The sequence below is a fragment of the Pezoporus wallicus genome, unplaced genomic scaffold (assembly GCF_028554395.1).
Source record: "Pezoporus wallicus isolate ANWC-B61680 ecotype Strahan unplaced genomic scaffold, APGP_CSIRO_Pwel_v1 scaffold_3294, whole genome shotgun sequence".
NCBI classification, from domain to species: Eukaryota; Metazoa; Chordata; class Aves; order Psittaciformes; family Psittacidae; genus Pezoporus; species Pezoporus wallicus.
This window is the reverse complement of record NW_026635478.1, coordinates 7,864,883-7,888,501: the sequence shown is the minus strand read 5'-3', so window position 1 is coordinate 7,888,501 and position 23,619 is coordinate 7,864,883. Positions and strand designations below refer to the sequence as shown.

The following is a 23,619-nucleotide window of genomic DNA, read 5'->3' as shown; positions in this document are numbered from 1 at the left end:
AATGGCTTCTATGAGGATTTGCTCCGTAACTTTTCCAGGGACCAAAGTAAGCTAATTGATATGGACCATCCTCCTTGCCTCCTTCTCGCAGAGTGGTGCGGTATGTACCTTCCAGTGATCAGGAATCTCCACTGACTGCCATGACCTTTTGAAGAGGACAAAGAGTAGCCTCACAATGATGTTGGGCTGCTCCTTCAGCACCCTCAGACACATCTGCTCTGGCCCATGGAGTTCTGTATATCCAAGTGGGTTAAGTGATCCCTAACTTCAACTTCCTCTCCTGTGGGTACTTCATGTGCTTCTTACCCATGGACTCAGCTGTGAGGCTTACAGACCTGGGAAGTCTGGAGGGGCAAAGCCTACCAGGGAAAACTGAGGCAAAAAGGCATCGTATAACTTAGCCTTTTAGATGTTCTTTGTCATTAGATCCAATGAGCAATAGGCCCATGCTGTTTGCTGGCAACATACTTACAAAAAATCCTTCTTGTATTTCACATCCCTTCCTAGTGCCAGCTCCAGCTGAGTTTTGGCTTTCCCAGTTCCATCCCTGCCAGGTCAAGCAGTGTCCCTGTTCCTCCTGGGCCGTTTGTCTCTGCTTCCACCTTCTGTGTACTTCTTTTTTGGTGCTTAAATCAGATCAGGCTTCCTCTTCAGTTTTAGTTCTGTGATCCACTAATGTGTCTTCTTTTGCTCTAACCCACAGAAACTTTGCCGTCATTCTCACAGGAACAATAATATGGTCTTCATTTTAATCATGTTCCAGTTTCTTTTGTGCTCAATCTAGAAAGGAAAATGCATGAGGCCAATACTTGGCGAACCCTTTTCGTATAGCAGTTAAGAATAAATAGATGTATCACTGAGCTAATAACCAGACAAAATTTATATGCAAAGTGGATTGTGAAAATATGTATTTGTTTTTTGAAAATGTTTCCAAACTTACTTGCCTTCCACTATATTTCAAAGAAACTGTGTTAATTCAGATTTTTCCATTTTTTTCTGTGAACCATGTTTCTTTCTGAATAGTCCACAGGTGAAACAGCATCTTTCAGTGTTCACACTGATTTTCCTATGTTTTGGAGCAATGTAACTCTAAGCCAGTGTGTCACAGCACATGAAGTTCCTGTGAAAGTCAGTCAGGATATATCCTGTAGGTTTGTTATGGAGCATGCAACCACAAAATATGGATCAGAAACATAAAAATGGACCCAGAAATCTGCAACTAGTTAGGGCTGTGCAAGATGTCCACAATGAAAACAGAAACTTGCATGAGATTTGTTTAGTTTGAGGATTTGCTTAAAACTCAGATTAAAAACTGTTTTATCTTTTGACAAACTGTTTGTCCGAAAGTTTGTTCAAATCCACTAACTTGCCTGCTGACTCTAAATTCATTTTTAGATAAATCTGGGTTGATTTATAAACTGGTATCAAAAATCACACTAAACTTGTGGTTTCGTACGGTTTAAACTGGCCATGCTATAAAAACAAGGTAGCTTTCGGTGGTTTTGGCTGGGTTTTGAATGGCTATTTCGAGTCATTAGAGCCCCAAACTGAAGGTAGAAAGTCTAGAGGTGCCAACGCTGCAGGAGCCATGTTGGCTTCTGCAAGGGCCAGACTATAAGGGGAGGAATCTGTCTTTTCTTGGGGGTAGAGGCGCTTCTGTGCTCTATCACAGAAGAAAGCATGTTTGTGTATCAGAAAGGGGGAGTATGCATTCAGGCAGAAGAGTAACTGCTGCAAGTTCAAGACTTATTTATCCAGTTGTGAGCTGAGAGTGTTTCTACTTGCTTTATTATGTCTACTAGTATTAACCTCTTTCTTCAGCTCATGCCAGATTTTATCAGCAATATATGTTTTGACAGGCGAGTAGCTATTTTTGGAATGGGGCTTGTGTTTCCGTAACCACTTCTTCTGCATCTGTCTTTGGCGATTCAGGAGGGAATTCATCCACTTGTCTTCTCTGAAGTATGACCCTCCATGCTTCTTCTATTATGTGCACAATTTCACATATTACATTTATTTCTTGTGTTGTATTTATTTTAAAACTTTATTCAGTCACGTGTCTCTGTGTGCATTTAAAAGGAGCCACAGATATTTACAAGGCAATTTTAACATTTACCAATTATTTTTGTTGGGCTTGGTACTTTAATAGCTATGGTTGTATCAACCTTGACTGATATTTCCTAATTATTCATACCTAGAAGTGTTATCAGCCATCACAGAGTGTTACCAGCATCATTTTAAGCTCTCTTCACCTTCTTCAGTCTGGGTTTTATTTGAAAAGCAGACATGCAGTCCCCAGTGAGAATTAAAGTAGAAGCATTAGCTTGCAAAATATATGCCAATGACCTAATGATTCTGACATTTCCACAATACAAGCTTTAGAAGAAGGCATGCAGACAGCAAAGTCTGTTTTTCTATCTCATATTTTTTTTAATGGCTAAATGTTTGGAGGAAACAAAATGGATTTATTCTGCTCAATCCAGGGTATAATATCAGGACTTATCCGGTTCCGGGCCCCAGGGCTTCAGACAACTAACAAAACACATCTTACTTCTGCTCTGCTAGTTCTCTGTTATGCTTTTCACATGCAGGAAGAAAGAGTAAAAGCATAACCCAATTGAATAAAGCAGCATGGCCTGCTATTCTTTGCTTATGAAGCATCACATGATAGACACCAGATTAAGAAGAACCCCCCACCTGTGGTTAAGTGTGTATGCAACTGTCAAGCCATTTTATTTAATATAGAGGGAACTTCAACATCCCCTTTGCTGCCAGAGTGCAAGAATATGTTAAAAATGTTAATGTCTTACCAAAGCATGCTTCATTTTTTTTAATAATCCAGTGATTCTATGTCATTTAAATAGAATCAAAGATGCTGCTCCCCGATCTATTTTGAAATGCTCTAATCTATCAAATCTTTTGTTCTGATATATGGAAAGAAAAGTAATCTGAGGTTCTCCTTGTAGAGCTTAAGCTGCAATTTGTTTTTTGGCTATTCAGTCACTGTTTATATAAGGATGTATTGGGATAGGGCTGTTTGCCATGATATGGTAAAAAAAAAATAACATCTTTTCTAATAAAAATAAGATGCTATTTAAACAAGAGGTTAAACGAAATCCATCCTCTCCATTGACCTTTCAGACTGTGGTAAGCAGAGAACGTACAGTGCCAATTTTATGACACAGTCACGTCAAACAAATTGTATGTGATATATTTTAGTTACGATTTCAAAGAAGGTTTTGATGTAAGAGTCAGAAGGGAATAGTAACTTCGTGGACCAACCACCTAATGCCTAGACATGCCATATGCAAGAACATTCCCTTAACCACGGAGTTTTCTGGTTCATTTCCTTGAAATGCTCCAAATTTCTCTTGTCGTTACCCTGAGAAGTCACAAGCAAATCTGATGGCGATGTCAAAGACTTAGAGGTGTCTGGCATTTGTTTGGGTACTTGGCTGGCAATTTTTCTCATTTGTGTTTCTCCTTCCTCTCCTTCTTCTGCAGGTGATGATCTAGTTGCAGTGATTTCTTATGCCTACATATATTAGGGTCCTTGCAGCTTAAATTTCAGAGGTGGTCTGCGTACATTAAAATCTTGTAAATCTGAATTGCTTTCTTGTGACAGTGTTCAGTAAATAAGCAATGGAGGAATCACTTCAAAATCATTAGAAATATCTGTACCACAGTTGCCGTTGCTGACTTCTGTGACAGAAATATTTCAAATACCTGGCTATAGACCAAAGAAATGCAAGCTTCAAAAGTGGGCTCGTCACTGTGTGTGAAAACCCAGCCTTTGCTAAGCATAAGAATCATGAGTTCCTTTGGGGGATTTAGCCCGAAATTAACATGAGTCCTTTTCTTCTAAAGCTTCTTCCCTGCAGTTGCTGTTTTTCTCTGTGCATATAGAGGGAAAGCATTGCTATTGCCATCATTAGCGTACGGCGTCTTGTTTTAATTTTTAACGTGGGCTTCTATTTGCCACAGAGGTGAAAGCTGTGGAAGCATTCTGCCTTTGAAGAACTACTTAAGATGAAATGGTTCTGAAGTGCATTTAAGGGTGTTTACTTTAGGCACTTTATTTTTTTCTTTATTTTTATTCCGATTGGAATTGGCTGGTGTTATTCATTAAACTAACAATTTCTCCCCTGCCTGTTCTTAAGTGTGACTTGTGACCTTGCAATCTGTGTATTTTGTCATCACAATGTGTTACCATGGAACTGATTTTGATGTCATGAATAAGGGCATTGTGAGTTTCCACGTTCCCAAGCATATTTGAGACACAGGTTTGGAAACAAAAATGACTTCACCAGTTAAATATTGTTAGATCCTATAGTATATCAAAGGTAAGAACACTTGTGCCCTATATTCCTTTACATAGAAGAATCTAAGGTTAGGAATTTCAAAGCAGGTATATACAAGAATGACACTACAAATAACATTTCACAAGATTAAATATTTTGTGAGAATTGAACTCTAACCTCTTTATGTTGCTATAGGCAAAAATCTTTCTTATTGCTCGTCAAGACTTCTCAGACAGTCTAATCTGGAGCCTGTGTAGAGAGGAAGAAACCCAGTGTGCACAACAGCACTGGGATGCTGCTGGGACTTAACTCCTTCAAGACAATAGTGGCCGAAGGGAATTTTCTGCCTGAGATCGCTCACAGGCAGACAGAGGGCAATGTAACATTGCTGGTTTTGAAGCTAAGCATAATATTTGAGCATTTTTCAGAAACAAGACTTACTTACACAATGCACAAAGGAAAAACATACTTTTGTTGTGCAGCAGAGTGCATGTATTGTGTGCTTTAAATTAGAAAGAAAGCAAGTTCCTTCAGTGATCCACCTACCATCATGAGGTTAAAAGAGTTCAATTGAATCTCTTGTCAAGCTGTTCCCCAGGGTGTTTAATTCATCACAGTTAAAGGGTGGATAAGATTCTGTAATAATGAAAAAGTTTGAAAAGCTTCATGTGAGGTTAAAATCCCAGGTTGCATAAAAAGTGTTAGTGCAGCAGTATCCTCAGATACAGTTTTGTTTATTTGCTCTGCTATTTTTCCTCCAGATGAGACTTACCCATCCATTGCATTTTACACTCTAGCTCGGTACCATTTTGCTCCTGGCAGCAGGCAAATATGTCCTCATTAAGTAAAATTTATGCTAATACCATTCTGATTAGCCAGCAGTCATTGATATTCACTCTCATTAGCTAAATTGGTTCACTGGAAGACATCCCACCGAGGATTTTTTTTTCTGTTTTAAGTGGAATATAAAATGTATGGATTTGCAGAGATGACAGATGATGATAATTATACCCTGTGTTTACTTGAGCAGGGGTTTTTATTCTAAAGGCTCCCAAAGTACTTTTCAGCATTTACATCTGCAAGGAGAGAGAAGACTCTTTTTTTCTCCTTTTCAGAAAGAGCCTCTGTCAGAAATACAGAAGCCATTCTGGTTTCACTGTTATTAGACAGATTGCACAAAGGAATCTTCCATTCTGAATTCAGGAGCACTTTTTAATGAGACAGAATGCAGGTCAGTTCCTAGGAAATCTAGCTGGGGAATAAACTCAATTCATGCGTTAATGGGACTTTCTACATGCAATCTTTTTTGGAGTAACCTTGCGAGTCTGACTTAACATCTCTGGGAGTTTTGCCTGCAGTAATATTGCAAAATTAACCTTGGTGTGAATCTTTCATCAAAATTACAAAGATTCTGTCAGCTCATCCGTGAATGTTTTGGTTGAGAGGACCAATAATTTCAGCTGAGAAATTGATTATGTTTTCTTGTGTTGAAACATAAATGATATGATGGTGTGATGAATTATCATCCATTTTCTGTTAGCTCTCTTAAAGTGCTCTTGTTATGCAGGGATGATCAAGTAGGAAACTGGTTTTGCCAATGTGTGACAATCTTGTCATTAACATTATTAAGGCTAAAAATACGTTTCTTTGCATCACAGCCTCCATTTCAAGTGCAAGATGGAAAGCAGTGGTCTTAACACCTTACATTCTTGCTTGTATTTTTAAAAAATCTCAGTAGATGCCTATCTCTATATGCAGGCATATCTGTCCTTTAGAAACTCTGCTCCTATATTCTTCTAATAAAGCTTTGACTATCTTTAAGTATTGGTACTGTGTATTCTCTGTTTTGTTTCAAGAGGAAAAAATCTCTGGTCCATTCAATCCCTGACCTTACTAGAAAGGTTATAAACAAGGATATCTCTTCATGCCTTTTTTTTTTGTTTTACCTTTTGAATCTGTAATCAGTACTACTTCATTTAGGCTGGCAAGCAGATGGCAGCAACCACTGACCATCGCAAAGGCGAGATGGGAAATGCTGGCCTACAGTGACCTTCGACTGGGCTTGAAATTCCTCGGTTTGTCTTTGAATCCCCATCACTGAATAGCTCACATCACTCCTGTGCAATAATTGCAGTGTTTTCACATGTGCTCTTCTGTTTCAAATCATCTCACTCTTATATTGATCTAATCTTTTCTTCAGTAATCAAAACTAAATTTCACATCCCAAAGAAGCTTTGGAGGGGAGATCTGTGACCACAAACAGTAATGTGAAACCACCCAGATGCAGATAAATTGCCATTCTCCCTCACTGCACAGAGAAATTGCATCCTAATAGTATAGCAATTACCTTGTTTCCATGGTGACGTGTATGTATGAGAGAGAGCTATAAATAATGTTTTGATGTTTATAAACAATTTCATTTAGACTGAATTATACATACTGTTTGTATGCTAATATCCAGGATGCACTCCTAGTTATTTCACAGCAATCAAACAGCAAGCAGAAAGCTGAAAGTCCACATTTACATCCAAAGGAAAAACTACATGAGCTGAATTTTTTTCCTTATCATAATGTATACACGTACTAGAAAGAAAGCCTTAGAGAATTAACAGATTTTTTTTTTTCTGCCCATCATCATTAGTCTACTGGGGTTTTGTCCTAGAAGGTAAAACACATTAATGTTACAAATCAGCAAACAGTTTCTGTGCATGTTCGTTTTTAATCCTGTAAACTGATAAAATATCTTAGTTCCATGATTTAAAATTACTTTTTCCCCTGTTACTGTGTAATAGCACAGTATGTTCTATGTCTTTGTTTTGGCAGTGAATTTTCATTGCAAAACTAAAAAAGACCTGTCAGCATTTGCTCAAATAAGGTAGTATATTCACTTCGATAGCAGCTTGTTTGCTAGTCACAAATAATTGTCAGGGGAAAAAAATGGGCTATTACTCCTATGTAATATGGTTGCAAAAATAGTTGCAGTGAAGGGATGTTTCAAGCATAGGCGCATGAATATCCACCAGCAGGTAAAAAGGTGCAGACAAGGGTGCAGCTCTGAAGTGAATGAGTAGTGTAGATAGCAACACGTTAGAGGCATGAAGGGAATTCCTCCTCCTTCCTCCTCCATGGCTGAGGAAGCACGGTTCACTTCTGCAGCTCCTTGGCCATCAGCCAGTGTGATTAAAACGCTGCACCCTACCTCGGTGTGCTTTAATTGCTGCCTACACACTTTGCGAGTGGTGTTTGTACTTGTTTAGCTTGGGACCTTTGATAGGCTTAGCAGCCAGGCTGGAAGAGGGAAGCAAACACAAGTGAACAAATTTATGTTAACAGACGGTAAGTGTTCGTACTGCATAACACCTGTGGGCAGACACGTAGACAGCGGTGGGTATGCCATTTAAACAGCAAAAGAGTGCCATTTACCCATTGTTTGGGAGTAAATGAAATACATTGCATTAAGTTTGTTCCTTGGCAGTCATCCCAGTCAAACTGCCATGCTGGTTAGCTGTGGACGCCCCTGTATTTACATTAAAATAGTTTGGAAAAATTCGCCTTTATTCATGCCCTGAGTATGCAAACATGATCTCCTCAGCGTGAGCTGCAAGCAAGGCAGTGAGGTGTGCTGAAGGTTGGGCTTATGCCTCTCCGGCTCCTCAGTCCATGCCATGGCTGTTTGCTAGTTGCAGAGCAGCCTACCCAGGGCAGCAATCCCAGTCCAGTCCCCTGAGTGGATGGGATCTGCCTTTGATTTCCTGACACATGCCATAGCCAAAATGACACAAGTGGAATAATTGCTTTATCAGGTGTGGGGGGGTGTTTGGTTGTTTGCCTCTTCCACACTTCAAGTGACTCCGCAACCCATGCTGAAGATGTGTAACAGCACACTCTCATGGCACTGTGTTTATTTCGCACAGGTTTCTTGCTGGTCTTGGAAAGAAAGACACCGATGGCTTCTGCTAAAACACCAGGAAATCAGCTATAACACCAGGCTTTCCAAATAACAGAGGCTAAATACTGTGGGCTTCAGCAGAGACCGGTGTCACCTGAGAATGTGCTTAGGCACCAGCTGCATCTCTCTTAACTAATTTCTCCATTGCATGCCGCCAAGTGTTCTCCTGAGCTGGTGACATGATAAGGAGAAATGAGTGCACCAGTGCCAGAGTGCTCGTTTTCCACTTGTTTGTCTGTAGCTCTCAAAGTTAAGTTCTGGAGGTTCGCCTCCTGCCCTCTCCTCCCCCAGAGGATGCAGAAGTAGTCACTGCCCAATGGTGTGGTGAAGTCAAGCACTTTTCATGGCTGAAAATAACTCCAGACGTAAATTGCCTATGGTTTGGTGAGTGGTACGAGTATAACTGTGTTCTGCAAATGGCTGTGGTGAAGTTAAAAAGCCTGCTAAGTCTGTGCATTGTTATACCTGGCGTATGCTCCATGGCTTCCCAGGTTTGATTTGGTCTCCCTGACACGTCCGCTGTTACACCTGACCTTAAGATTGAGTTTTATGAAGGTTTTCTGGATGAAGAAAAAGGGGAAACTAGCTAGCCATTGGGCAGTATTTCAGAAATGAGATCTTAAGTCCACCCAGTAACATCGTATTTTTCTGTGTAGGTTTGGGGTTTTTTTAATATTTCCACTGTCTTTACAGAATTGCTCTTAACGCCTTTTGGCTTTACATATTCATCTGAGAAGAAGATGACAGTATATTCCAGATTTGTTTGTTTCAGATGTCTGAACTTGGAAGAATGACATCTTATAATATATAGTGTACATCTGAGAAGGCTTAGAGAGAAGAAAAAGAAGGAGCCGTCTTCTTTTGCAACTGAAATACAAAACTCCACCACGATCACCTGGTCAGGTTTTTTACCTGAGGTAGGAGGAAAGAAAGATTACGGGCATTATTTGAACAGAAATGTTCAGAAAGATACTCCTTAAGCTAGGAGTAAAATTATTTTCTCATCACACACATGCACACAAAAATGAACCCTGAAAACTATTCATGAATATGGATGTATGCAACCATGCCAGCCTTGTAACTCTTACAATTATATACTGAATAGGATATGTGCCAAAATTATGGTTTGTCACAGACTTCATTGTTTCAGTTCTTTCAGTTTTTTTAATCTTTATGGGACTGCTTTTATGGTTTGTTTGGCTTTTTTCTCTTCCTGCTGCTTTTGTTGAGTGTGTGAGCTATGCTATCAGTTTAAGACTAATCCTGAAAATCCCCTGTTGAGAGGTCTATTTTCAATAGCTGAATTACTGAAGGGTGGTAAAACATGGGAATTGTGCTAAACTCAAAGCTTTTAAACAAAACATGTTTAAAAATTTTCAGAAATGAAATGGGATATTTAGGATGAGGTGTTCAATAGTCAGAGGGATTTAATAACTTTTGAAGCTGGACTTAGAAAACCCTCTCATTTAGGGCTCCCATTTAGCATCCTCAAGTTTTGGTGAAAACCACCACCTTTGACAAGTTTCAGGCCAGGAGCTTGCGTAGAGTCTGATTTGATTTACTGCTCCTTAAATTGATGTGTCTTACCTCACAGTCATTCACGGTTGAAGGGTAAGCTCAGTTCCCTCCTCTTTCAGCTGGAGACGATGGGAGCAGGCAAACACTTCACTGCTCTGAAGTGCCAGCAGAAAGGCTTTCAGGACTGTGGCCAACACCCTCTACAAGCACTTTTTGGATCTGTCTCAGCTTGAGTAGACGTTTGAACAGGCATCAGATTGTGAGGGAGTGTAGCTAACTAAAAAGCTGAAGTAGAGAAAGAAGCTTAAGTGAACCCATCTAGGGAAAAGAGGCATCTCTTGAATGCAAAAGGTTTTAAACAGAAAACTGTGGGTAACGTTTTTAAAGGAGAGCAAATGCAGGTCCTTGGAAAAACATCTATTTGACTGGGTTTTGGTTTGGGGTTGTTTTTTTTTAAAGATTTCTGTACGTTCTCTTTGCTGGTGAGCAGCTAGGGATGGGGAGAAAATTTCAGGAGTACCTGAAAGTAAAAATTGTCAGTGCTGGTACTTTCACTAGATGTGTTTTACATATACATGAATTGTTCATACAGAGTCAAAAGCCTACAAAAATGGTTCAATAATTCATGATTATCATTTCAGCATTAAGTTTTCAAATACAGTCGAATCATAGGGTAGCACTACCAGGGATGGTTTACGGCTCATTGCTTCCTACTTTGTATCTTTGGGACTGAAACTTGGTATTTACAGGGACCTTTAAAATAGAGATGCCTCTAGATGAGCTAATGGGAGCATTACATGCACTCAGGAGTTTCTGTTTCATGAACCTGAAGACTAGATAATCTGAGTATGAGTAAAGTCATTGGGAACCAGGAAATCTGGTGTCCTGACCTGATGCCTGTGTCCTTTTGCTATTACTTTTTCCTCTTATAAGATTAATATGATAATTTTGTTGGCTATCACACGGACTATTTCTATTTCATGGAAACTTTTCAGTGCAGAATATATGAACTGTTGCAAAGCATCTGGAGATGAATAGCACTAGGGGTATAAGTAGTCAGAATCAGTGTGGGTGGAAAAAAATCCAGGATATTCCACTTCTGTAGAAAGACCTTCAACCAGAATAAAAGAATCTTGTTCAGAGGCTTATACCAAGAATAAAATGTATTATCAATGCTTAGGAGTGGTTCTGTTTGACTAAGAAAATGCCATTAGAACCAAGTATTTATGACTAAACACACTTGAATAGAAAACATGCAGAGAAAACTCTTGGTAGTTCATTTGTCAAAAGCTGGCTGAACTGTAGCCCTGTAATAATTATGTACTGGATATCACAGGCAGAGAAGCTGGTGACCGCAAACTGACTTCCTCATTCCTTCTCCTTCCTCCAGGAGTGGTTTGGATTAGGTAGTCAGCTGAAACTTCCAAAGCACATATTTTCTTACCATGCTGCTGCAACTCATCTCCAGGTATTTCTTTCTGAGATTCTCACTAAATGCTTTTTATTTTTTTCCACCCTCCTCTTTTGTCCATAAAATTAAAAGTTTATTAACAGATTGACTTAGTTAAGTGCTTCCCAAGTCCCTCTGCATGTATGCACACATACAAATGCACAGAGAGGAAAGCAACCTATGCACCAGGAAAAAAAAAGAAAGACAGCTGGGTATTGCTGAACGTAATCCAACAGTTCTCCGGTTCCTTGTCCTGAACAACAGATATTCTGTATCACCTAATATTAACAAACAAAAGATTTTTTCCCACGCCATTATATATTTACATTAGTTTACTGTTCAAGCTTGGCATGTTGGCTTCCTAAGACTATTTGATCCTAGATGCAGCTCTGTGCCAGAATTGCTGGAACAAAATGCAGTGGGTGGACAAACCTGTCCTGCTGCATTGCTTCTACCCTTTTAAAAACAGAAAGCATTTATCTGACTCATTACTGTAAATGTACTAACAGAGCATACCGGTGATGATTTTCTGACTGAAAGTGCTGCGTCTGCTCAAAAGGTTAACATGGGTGCAAAGTAAGTGCATATCATGACACATTTGTTGATACCAGCCAGGGGCAAATATTAAGTAGCTTATATTTTAAAGAGAGAGATAAGGAAGAAGGTTTGTGAAGTGCTTGCCAATAAACGTATATTCATCACAACACTCCTGTGCATTGTAGTAACCAGAGTGGGTAGGGCTAGTAATGACAGCCCCAGACCAAAAACCAGAACATTTGAGTTGCGGCCCTAACTCTTGACTTTTCTTTTTACTAGGGCCTTTGGCAAGTGATTTAGAACTAAATTAGGCTGCCTCTTGTTCCTGACTAGGTGAAGGAGGAAAAAGGTTTCACACATCTCTACTTTCTCCCATTGCAAAATGAGAACTTTTCTTCTTTTCTTAGAGACCTACAAACAAAAAGACCTGCAAATGAAAGAAAGAAGTACTATCAGGTGTTATTATGGTGCTGCTGACACAGTACATCTGGAAGGAAATGTGGAAAATTTGTATCCCTCTGTTTCAGTAAGAGGCCTCAAAACCCACTCTCTTTGAAAAGGGAAATACTGAGGAGGTAAATTGCTCTGAATATCTGCAGTGTGTATTTTTCAGATATGCCCACACATATTTTTTTTAGTATATTTACATATATTTTTACATGTGTGTGGAAATACACGTGTGCTAAGTGTGCAGTTTGGGATATATGATGCAATTTGAGGAGTGCCTTTTTTTCTTCTGTCTTGGTATGCTAATTCTTATGAGTACTGCTAAGTATATATTTCTTTAAAGCATATAATACCTCAGAAAGGTGTTGAGACAAGTAACCATATTCTGCGTGATGGCTAGCGCTACAGAAAATGTGTGACACTTAAATTTCACTGCCCTTTTAGCAAGCCTAACCTGGAGGCTGAACTCAGCTTTAATGGCAGGATGCAATCCATGCAGGTAATTGGGATTCAGCTGCTGCAAGAGCCTTTCGGCGTAGCCTGATGAGCTAGCAGCAGCCTGGATGCACTCCAATGAAATAACCAAGGGAGCATTGCAATGCACACCCTTTAGGATCCTTCACAACCAGTATCAGAATACTATTAAACATTCACCCTTTGGATTAGATTTCTCTGCACAGCGCATATGTTAAGAGGAAGTCAAAATCATAAATAAGCTGCTTTGTAGGGAACTGCTTCATCAAATCACAGGATAATTGTCTGGCTTTTTAGAATTCTCTTTGAAATAATTTCTGTGGGGAAATAGTTCATGCATAAAATCAGGAGTTGGAGATCGGTTGGAAGAGACGAGAACAGGGTGGCAGTAAAAAGGAAAAGCAAAGCCAATTTCACTGACATAATGGAGTATCTATTCCACAACACATAAAATAATAGAGCTTACAGTTAAAAAAAGGAAAAAAAATAACTAAGGAAAATATAATTAGTGCCCAAGAGCAGCTGAGGCAAACGGTAGAGGGGAAATAAGAGTTCATTCACATGACACAATTTTTGGTACTTAATTTCAGTGGATAAATTATCCAGTGTGTCTCCCTGGGTTTTTTTTCCAGTTGAGAAGGAAAAGAGGTTCTGTCAGAGGTGATCTAACGCCTCCCCCAGAGCAAGTTTGCTCTCCCTATTGAGGAAGTCTAGAGAGGCTGTCAGCTCACTTAGCCTGTCTTTTGAGTTGAGTGGTGTGAATAGTCTTCAAAATGCCTTTGGTTTTCTTTTTACCCAAAGATTGAGGGAATGCTCCTTTTCATTCTCAGCCACAGGAATTAAACAATAAGATCAAAATCTTGTAATCTCCTTGGGAATTCCTTTTAGTTGTATGGGATCTAAAATGCTGGCTTTCCCCTACATTTCTGGGCAAATGAAGGCAGAGGCTAATCATATAGCTAACTTTCAATGCAAATATTTCCAATGTCTGTTGCAGTGTCATTTGTTTGGGATTGCCTATGAAACAAATGTGTTAATTGTTTTTAATACCTATGAATAAGTTTAACTGTCATTAAGCTGGTTCTGTATTGAATGTATGGTCTGTTTACAGCACGAACAAGAGGACCTGGCACTTTATTGTTCCAAATTTTTTGGCCTTTCATAGTACCAACTTATGTAAAGGACCATTGTATGAAATGGAATCTCACTAGGGTGTCCAAATAGGTAATACCTAGTGTATTGCTTTCAGTAAAAACAGCACAACTAAAGATTTTGAATTTACAACGTTATTATTCCCTCTTCTTCAGTGCTCTGTGCAACACTGTACAAACAACAATCACGTATTGTGTGTAAACTGACGTCTTCATTCCTCACCAAACAAGTCTTTTAAAGCACATGCATCTGTACTGCAAGAATGTGCAGGGGAAAAAAAACCTGGATCTTTATTTAAAAAATGAAATGCAGATATTGAATTTGCAACTTCATGTCCCCTGTCAGATAATGATCCCCTACAATTTTCTAATAGCAAGTATAACACCAAAAGGAAAATACTTGGCAGCCATTGGGCATGTTTGTTCTCCAACGAAACAGTCGGAATGTGCAGAGGTGCAGAGATGCAGATGGGAACTTTGGATTTGAGGGGAAAAACTTTTGTGGGTTCAGCCTACAATGCTGTTTGTTTTGCATGCAGGAGGTTTCTTACAATATCACAGTGGCACAAACTGAAATTGCTTACAACTTCCCCTGCCTTTCCAGCTTTGATGGTTTTTTTGCCCTTATACATGGTTTTAGCGTGTATATCCTGCATCTCATTGCGGCAGTCACTCAGAAGAATATTGGGTCTTTACTGTACCGCCTTTGCTGTGGGAACTGTCATTGCAACAAAAGGTCTGGAGGATTGGAAAGGAAACGTGCAGTCATTCTGTCCAGTTATGAAAATCACTATGAATGCAAATTATCTGTATCTTTATAGAAAGCATTTTCTGTTGAACATCAATTGTGCCTTCAATAGTGAAAGGCATATGTGCTATTTCCATGGGAAAGATGGTACAAGGGAAGGTCTTGATTTGTTATGTTCAGTATCACTTTGGGGTTTTGACCTTAAATTAAGAAAGAAATCCATGAAAATATGTTTAAAACTTTAAGTGACCTACTTGCAATGTGCTTCATTTTTGTTAAAAGATTCACAAACCTTTGACGAGTTTCATCTATTTTCCAGATGTCATCATAGAAACAAATGTAATAGTACCATTTGCTATAAAAAATTCTTCAGCTCTATTAACAAGTTTCCCATGATGTAATTAGAAAGAAGGTGTAGTGTTTTCTTTGGCATCCATGGAGAAAATGCTGTACATACTTATGCTGCTATAAACCCAGGCCAACTCAGTTCATTTTAATGAAGTTATTTTGGACTTAGTTCATGTGGAATTTGGCTATACCTTTATCTATAGTTGGATATCTTCCCTGAGAGACAAATACAACAAAGTTTGTACATTTTCTTTAGATTTCTTATACGAAGACACTATTCTCATTATCAAAGAGGTTGCTACTATTCTGATCAAGGTAAATGCTGTAAAGTATTTCAGATACAGATTCAGGTGGGGTTTTCAGATGTTTCCATAACTTGTTTGAGTGAACTGGAACATGTGCAAGTGCTGAAGTCAGGGTCTTCAAGCTGCTCCTCTACGTCTCTTTCTTACTCGTCTCTGTTCACTAATCTGTTATGTGAGGTTCATGGTCAAGAAACATTTTGGTGTTGGATGCCACATTTTATGTCACAAAACATTTATGTTTTTCTCATTTGAGCCAGCCAAAGTCTCTGGTAATAGCAAGGTTGGTAGTGCTTGTGCCAATTTCTCTGGTACTACTGGTGTAGGTAGCTGACTTTGGACTGTGATACCAAACACAGGCAAGTTCACTATTATTTCTCACAAAACACAAAAACTGCTTTGAACTTGAAATCTGCCTATCATTTGTCTTCCAGAGAAGCCTTCACACAAACAGCTTTTGCATAAGGCCTTGATGTTTTCTTTCTTTTTTCTAAATGAACAACAAACAAAAAGAAAGGGAACTAGAAGGGGAATAAAGTAAGTTTTAATGGACACACATTTTATCTTTTGTTTTCTGCTTGCCATAAAACATTAACATAGTAAACAAATTGATCTTTGCTCTTAAATTCTTTAATAACATACAGTCTTATGAGTTTTGTCATGGCTAAAGTGTGGTTAAACCATGTTGTGTTGCTGGTTGCATTCAAACCTCTATTGTCACAGTTCTTTGAAATCAAACTACATCTTTTAAAATAAAAGCTGTGTGTAACCCACTTCTGTTCATAGACACCTTCATTAAAAGGTTGCCATTTGGGGGGGAGGGGGATGTTTCAGTACATTAGTGGTAATGGTGTTTTCTGACCAAACCTGTTTTTTCCTGGGACAAAGTTCCAAGTCCATGCATTCCCATGGTCATCCCCTGCTTTGTGCCGTACAGTACCCACAAAAACAAAAATTGTATAGGGTGCTCTGAAACGTCAAATTCTAGACAGCTAATCCAATCGTAGGACTGTTATCGTGATGTTTCAGTAGCTGACAAAGCTATTTGAAATAGGGGTATGCAAAAAAAAAAGAAAGTGTCACTTTGGTCCACTTTTCGGAGTGGTTGGTGTTATAATATATAACCTTTTTTTTTTAACGCAGTGTAGTTCACAATAATTTAAAATACTCTATAGACATTTAAACGATATACAATAATATAACTTAATTGGATTCCTCAATTGTACTTAACAAATACTATTCTAATATATTTACAGTATCTAGTACCATAAGACTGTGCATTACTGCGCTTGGGAGCTTTATTTGCTTCCTGTCAAGAATGTAGTGAAAGTACAGTATATCACTATTATTCAACAACAATACCCATGAATCAAAGGGACTTAAATTATATGGAGTGACTCTAGCATTTTGGGGGGCCCCTGTTGACTTCTATGGGGTTGTTCACATCATGGTTGGCATTTAGAAACCAACAGCAACAATATAAAAAATGAGCTTTTCAACTTTGGATTGCTCCATGGCAGGCTCATCAAAGGGCTCTGATTTTCAGAGGGTAAGTGCTTGGGGTCAGAAAGGCAGGTCTTCATGAGTGTTTCAATGAAGGTCCCCAAGTATTTAGTTACCTTTGATAATGCAGGCCCATAAAATATGGAGGTAATCCTGGCTCATTCACATATCCAGCATGGGAGCTGGTGGAGCAGTAGCTCCACCGGCCCCTTGCCCCAAGGGCACCATGTGGTGTGGCAAGTGCTTCCATGTCAAGTGGGGAGGGCCCATGGCTGCGCAGCCCCTCAATAAAAGTAATAAAATGAAACAAAATCTAGAAATGCAGATATGCAGATGTTAGGAAATTTTTAATCCCAGTTTTCAGAAAATCATGTAGGGACCCTTGCTACAAGCAAACATTTATGTGCTTAAATGCACTGTGTTATAAGTGGGCATATCTGACTCTTGGGTTTACAAACACTAGATTTTACAGTAGTAAATTATCTGAGGACTTTCTTTAAATCTCTCATAGGGAAAAGGTGTGTAAATTAGAATTTAGTGCTGGTGTAAAAAGTCAGTTTCTTCCTTAACATTCATGTATTTACCACGGGGTACATTATTTCCAACCTTAGAATAACGACAACACAGACGAACCCATATTTTAGCTTTCTCATGTTCATGAAGCCACCACAGCTCACAGGTTGCAGCAACGTAGAGCTTAGCTACCATATTTTTATTAACTTCTCAGTTCATACTGAGCATAAGTTACTTAAAGCTACTGGTAATATTAACTTTCAACCAGTAAAGGCAAAACACAATGCTTGAAAGATTCTGCCAGTGCATTTAACAGCAAAGCAAAACCTTTGATATTTGTCGAAGCATGTCTTTGTATCCTAAAACTCCCTACAAGGAGCTGAGAGCAGGTGCTCCATGCCTCAAGCCTGAGTCTAAAAAGAGTCATTCTTAATCAGGAGGCAAGCGGGAAAAGTCTTTATCAAGCATTTGTAACCACAGTTTCGCATGATCTTTCCGCTCAATTCTGGTAATTGCTTAAGGCCTACAGTAATTGAACTCTAATAGTGGAGTGACAACAGATCAGTAGCATTGAAGAACTTAGGGAGAACCAAATACAAAAGTCATAGTCAGAGTTCCAATAAGTTTACATTTAGTACAGAATTAAGACATAGCTACCCGTTAGTGCTTAGAATTTTTTGATACTATTAAAAACATAAATAATTATTTTTAATGTTCATTCAAAGAGTTCCAGTGTCACTGGCAGCTGATGTAATTTTGTGAATGTTATTTTTTCCAAACTGATAGTGGAGTATTTCCGCCATAGATTTTGTCTCCCTACCAGTTTTCTCTTTACCTGCTTTCGTAGAAATTTAGGATTTTGCAGCAAGTCTGCTGTGTTCTAGTCAGTGAAGATTTCATTTACTTTAAAAACAAAAAAAAAAAGAAAAAAAAAGAAAAAAAGGTCTTTATTTGCACAGGGCTTGGTGGTTTTGTTGTTGTAAAATAGGAGAAAGAGTCTTTTTCTTTTAAATTTCATGGGAGCTGCAATGCGATCAGCTTCTCTGATATGTATAACTTAAAACACACGAAAATCTGCAACACCCAGATTGTAGTTTAAAAAAAAAGTTTCATGTGTTTGTCAACATCACCTTAATCCTGTTGCCCTTGTTTCCAAAGCAGTTACAACAGCCAGCCAGCAAAAATGCACCATCCTTTGAAGTATAAGTAGCGGGGAGGGAGTGGTTGTTGTGGTGGTGTTTGGGGTTTTTTTCCCGAAGAAGATTAGATGTGCAAAATGATGCTGTCGTCGTTGGTTGTACTCCACTTTCTTCACTCATGGTGATTGGTTCTGTTTGTTTGCACATGACACCATTATTTGCAGGTGAACACCTCTGTCCGCTCACTACACGTGTTGCACTTCACAAAGCAGCACCAGTGGAATTTGCAATTACATTGCCACACCTTGGTGTACTGGTGTGTGTTGTACCCTCTTCCGCAGCACATCATGTCACACCCATCCGCATTGGGTGAGGTACGGTTGCAGAGTCGTCCCTGGGTACCGACACTCCCTGTGGAAGCATCTTCCTCACAGTAGTTAGGTGACTTTTCGATATACACTAAATCTGTTTCCATGGGTTTCTGGTAACTCTTAATCTGCTTGATCTTCAGGAAGGTTGGCTGTCTTAGTCTACTGGCTCGTACCACCTCCACTTGCACTGCAGCATTGTATTTCTCTTTCAAAATATATCCAATCTCCCTGAATTTAGGAAGCGTGGTCCAGCAGGTCTTAGTTGTACAGGAACCTGAAACTCCATGACACTTGCACTCTAGTTTCATTCTCTCTTCAAGAACCTGTGTGTACAGACATTTGCATATTGTTACTGCAAGAAAATGATATTGCAAACTTGCCTAAATCTGTCTGTTAGTTCATATGAATATTCATGACTGCTGATTGAAATTTTTCGAATGCATGCTTATAAATCTTCTCAGCACCAAGTCGAATGCTTATAACACATTTTGTTTTACGCGGTGCCTGGTTGGAAATGCAGTGTTTTATCATTTTGTTAGAAAATGTTTTCATTCTGTTTCCAAACAGTGGACAATATTTACTTAAATTTCAGAAGACGTGTCTTTAGAGCCAAAGTAACTTATAGGACTGCAGTGACTTAAAAAAACACGCTTCAAACCGTTTTCATTTTGAAAACAGGAAAAAAATGTTTTCTTAAGTGATTCAGAATATTTAACCTTAATTGCTTTCAGTAATGCTCAAAAGGCATTTTAAAAAAAAATTTAATATCACAGTTTTTTAATATCACAGCTTTAACATATACTGTGTGGCTGAATAGGCATTTGTGTTCACTGCTTAATGAAAAATGTTGCCTATACTGGCAGCGGCAATACCTATTAACTATTCAACCCGCAGAGTATACCGTCCCCTTTAAAACAGCACTCCTTGCAATATCTACCTGACTATCATGCAAGTGTTCAGATATCTTTTGCACTGAAGCAATGACTGAGCAACATTAGAGGAAAAATCCACTAAAGGGTCCTGCTCAGCTGTAAACTGAACAGAAATGGGAGCATTTATTGCTATTGATAGAGCAGGTTAATCTCAAGGAGGTTAATCCAGCATCAGATGTTCCCTAGAAGGGACCCAAACTGGTGGGTGCTCAGGATAATGCTCCACCTCCTGCTTCTGCTGCAGCCAAGCTGTGCTATGGCTGGCACATCCCTCCTTCCCTGGGTATGGGTGTATGCCTGGGGGAAGACAGGCAGATGCCCTCCCGCTCCCTGTGCATGGCAGAGGGGAAACTGGCCTTGTGGAAGCGCCTTTCTGGTTTTTTGCCCTTGTGCTACCACTGAAGCCTGACCATAATTACATCCACAGTCATCATTAGCTTATGAAAATCAAGGCCTAAGAACAAAGCAAACTGATCTTTCCCCTTTGCAATGGGATGCTAACAGAGAAATATGAGCTACCGAGCTTGTCTTAAAGCATTACTGATGCTGCAGACCATCTCCTGCAGTGGTTTCATTGCAGATCCCAGAACATGACTGAAATGGGCAAAGGATAAAAGGGCCGAAATCTGAGTACAATGGCATAATGAAGTAGAAGGGAGTAAAAAATGCTTACTGTTTAAGAAACTGGCCTTAAAATAAAAGCTGTACAGATCTGGTTATCCCTGCAAATAGAGGGCACCCTCCTGAGTTGTTTGAGTTTCACTTAAATTGTATGTTTTGCTTTTTCCCCAATTTCTGGGGTTTCAATATTAAAGAGAGTATTTGGTTTTAATTCTGCCTTGCCAACATACAGTAGCAAGTACAAGACAGCTGAGCATCCTATTCAAGAATACCTTAGACCTTCTGCAACCACAGGCTTTTCCCAGGTCAAGGTCAAGTTAACCTATCAGAGACAGAAAATTTGATTTCCAGGAAGGTTTACCAGGTTAGAGAAGAAGTTCCTATATCTGCAACTACTCTAGAAAAGAAAAGGCAGAATTTCAGTGTCAGTGAATAAAGGAATGCCTTGTGAAAAACTCCAGCATCTTTTTGATGTCTCCTCTATCTCTACTGTCCTGTGCAAAAGGACGTGCTTTTTTGAAGACCCACAAACAAGATTCCAATCCTGTTCCACAAAACAGGGTTAATATATTCTATTGGTATTTAGATGTGCATGTAGAGAGGTATAAAAGTTTTGTAAGATTTGCTTGATATTGCTGAAATATGTGTTTTTTAAACTAGCCTGTTTCTACAGCTTTCTCAACCACTAGTCAACATTCAGTTGCAGCCCCAAGAATTGCAGTAAAATCCATGACAAATGTGGATGGAGGTAATATTTTCTACACCTTCGCCAAATAGTACTAAGATCTAAGGACTTCCAGGAAAGCATTGCCAATGGGATAGGTCTGCCACATCTGATTCATGCTCCTCTTTTCCCCAAGTAGTAAATCTTGGTGAAAAGTACATGTTTTGTCATGTTCTGGGTGTATTTTTGATGTCTGTTATTTGATTGAAAAGGCCAAGTCAGTAACTTGATCAGAGAGTGGGAGGAGGTGAAGCTTGTGAGACTCCTTATTCTTGTGTGGGTTGAACACACTGGACACTGTTCCAAGGAGCCTTCATCTCTGTCATTGATGTGCTTCCCTAATACAACAGAAAATGTCTTTGTTCCTGACAGACAAAGATATCAACCATTCTGGTGTCGTAGGGGTATCTTTGTATACGCATATTTATATACGGATGTGTGTGTGTACGTTTGCCTCTGTGTGCAAATTTGGTTGAGATGCTGCCATTTATACACAGCACTGCCTGGCATCCTCTGTAGTACAATGTCCAGCAACTTTATCCTAAGCCGTGATTTCTCTTTTTGGTTTTGTCTTCCTGAAGGTCCAGTTTCACGAGTCATTTTGCTGTACAGAAATCTTATTTCACTGCTGTATTTTTTCAAAGGTTCCCACAGTTTATGATGGTGGAAGAACTTGCAAATGCAAGCCACACAGGCTCAAGAAAAGCAGAAGTTTCAAGAAGTATTAATTCATGATCTTGAAGCCAATCTCGCAGGTTTTTTATTTTTTTGGAGGTTTCTCTCATGAATGTGGAATGCTTGGGGTTACAACACTGAGCACAGGCCCAATCATCAGGTAGTTAAATTCCTGAATGCTATAATTTTTGTGCCCACAGTCAGCTGTGGGTATAAAATTGTGCCCAAAAACTTGGAGGTCAGGGAATACAAGGCCCAAACTAAGCAGATTCTAAGTAACCTTTTTCTCTCTTTCCACCCAGATGCAGTGGAGTATTCCATTTGCCGACAAGCCAGCATGGTCTGACTTTCACAGAGGTATGTCCATCTGCGTGGTATCTTGAGCAGCTTCCCGCTTGCAGCAAGGTGCCACTCAAACTGGCAAAGGTGCCAGGATTTGTCCCTGTTAGCTCAATGCTGTGAATGAAGAGCAGATAAGATTTTTCTTCCTCAGTTTCCCTCCTGCTCTATTCTCCTCAGCAAAATTCCCATCAAAGCTTTGACCCTGAGCCTTAAAGGTATTTATTTACTCAAATCTAATACCTTATGCCAAGGTAGGTGCCTGATTAAAGATTGAAAATCATTAGCTCGTGCAACCCACTCTCTCAGCAGTTTCATTTGTCATATGTCAGTGCCTCATATCTAATCTTGAATGGTTTACAGCAAGATCTACCTCCCAGAGTAAATTCCCATCACTGGACTGTACTGCTTCAGACTAATGGTAGGAACATTCCTTAAGTCCCTTTTCCACACACAGGCCCACTCCCACCCCAGTATGATCTTGCCAAGCAAAATTTTCTAACTACTGCTACTTTGTTCAATGAATTGTGAAATATAATGTTAAAGCTTTCTTATCCCACATATTTTTATACCTATATAAATCATACACTGAAAATGCAATTTGAGGGTTGTCCGCTGCCAGTTAAGTAGAAAAAGACTAGCAAAGGCTGAAATAAAACAAAATGATACTCATGAAAAGAAATTCATGCTTTCAAGTTCCATATCTAGACCCAACTGCATAACATCAGATACAGTTTCTGTACATATTAAAAATCCTATCTGGATAAAATATGTAGAAACAATAGTAACATTTTGTGTGTGTGTGTTTTGGCTTGCCTTTTCTGGTTTGTGTTTTCCTTAGTGGAAATGCACATTTTTGGACCAGATGTTGAATGTAACAAAATCCATATTTTGACTGCAGCATCAAAATGAAATAGAAAACTTCAGTTTTCCCCCATCAAATATGCAAGTGATCAATTTTTGTTTTGGGTAATAGCAACAACAAAAGAGGTGGATCCTGGTCACAAGATGTCACCACCCCTTTGATACTCATGCAGCTGCAGCCATGAGAGCTGATGGCTTGTCGACGATGATGTGTAGGCACTGGGTAACCTTAGTCTCAGTGCAGACTAGGGTCCGCGACTGATGACAAAATGCTGATCTCATGGACCAATCTGGGAAACAAAGTTGGGGTTTTGGGGTTTGTTTTTTTAACTCAGATAGCCAGGGGTGTAACTAACATTAGCAGGGTGTAATGCCACTCCAGTACAAATGTCCTGAAAATACTGTTCATTAATAGCAGCTCACAGAGCCCAAAATTGAGCAGTTCATGCCATGACTCCTTGGGCTGTGCCCAGCCCCATAAAGAGAAAACATGGAGCCAGCAGGAAGTGGGTGCTTCAGCTGACATATTTTTCTTTCTGCTCCTCTGTGAGGTTGTTCCATCAAGCATCAAAACAGTATTTATACTTTGTGGGATGGGAGATGAGAAACTGAGTTACTGTTTTCTGAGCCTCTTTTCACATCCCTGTTTTCCTTTTTGTTTAGTTTTATGGGAGCAGGGAGCCTCTGCTTTGCAGCAGGTCAGTATCCATCCA

At 39.3% G+C, this 23,619-nt stretch overlaps 1 protein-coding gene and 1 long non-coding RNA gene across 6 annotated transcripts in view; one reads left to right on the top strand and one right to left on the bottom strand.

Annotated features, from left to right (window-relative positions):
* Window positions 1–55: 55 nt before the first annotated feature.
* On the top strand, window positions 56–23,187 carry LOC130608665 (uncharacterized). Its single transcript, XR_008974601.1, has 4 exons — window positions 56–245; window positions 11,159–11,236; window positions 12,163–12,281; window positions 20,965–23,187. It is a non-coding gene; the product is annotated as an uncharacterized LOC130608665 (long non-coding RNA).
* The window catches only part of WNT7B (Wnt family member 7B), a 93,778-nt gene continuing 88,516 nt past the window's right edge, over window positions 18,358–23,619 (bottom strand). For all 5 annotated transcript variants that reach the window (XM_057426740.1, XM_057426730.1, XM_057426759.1 and 2 more), the window contains exon 4: window positions 18,358–19,074. In XM_057426740.1, coding sequence (XP_057282723.1) covers window positions 18,595–19,074 — 480 coding nt within the window. In that variant the 3' untranslated portion in view covers window positions 18,358–18,594. The remainder of the gene's footprint in view (window positions 19,075–23,619) is intronic.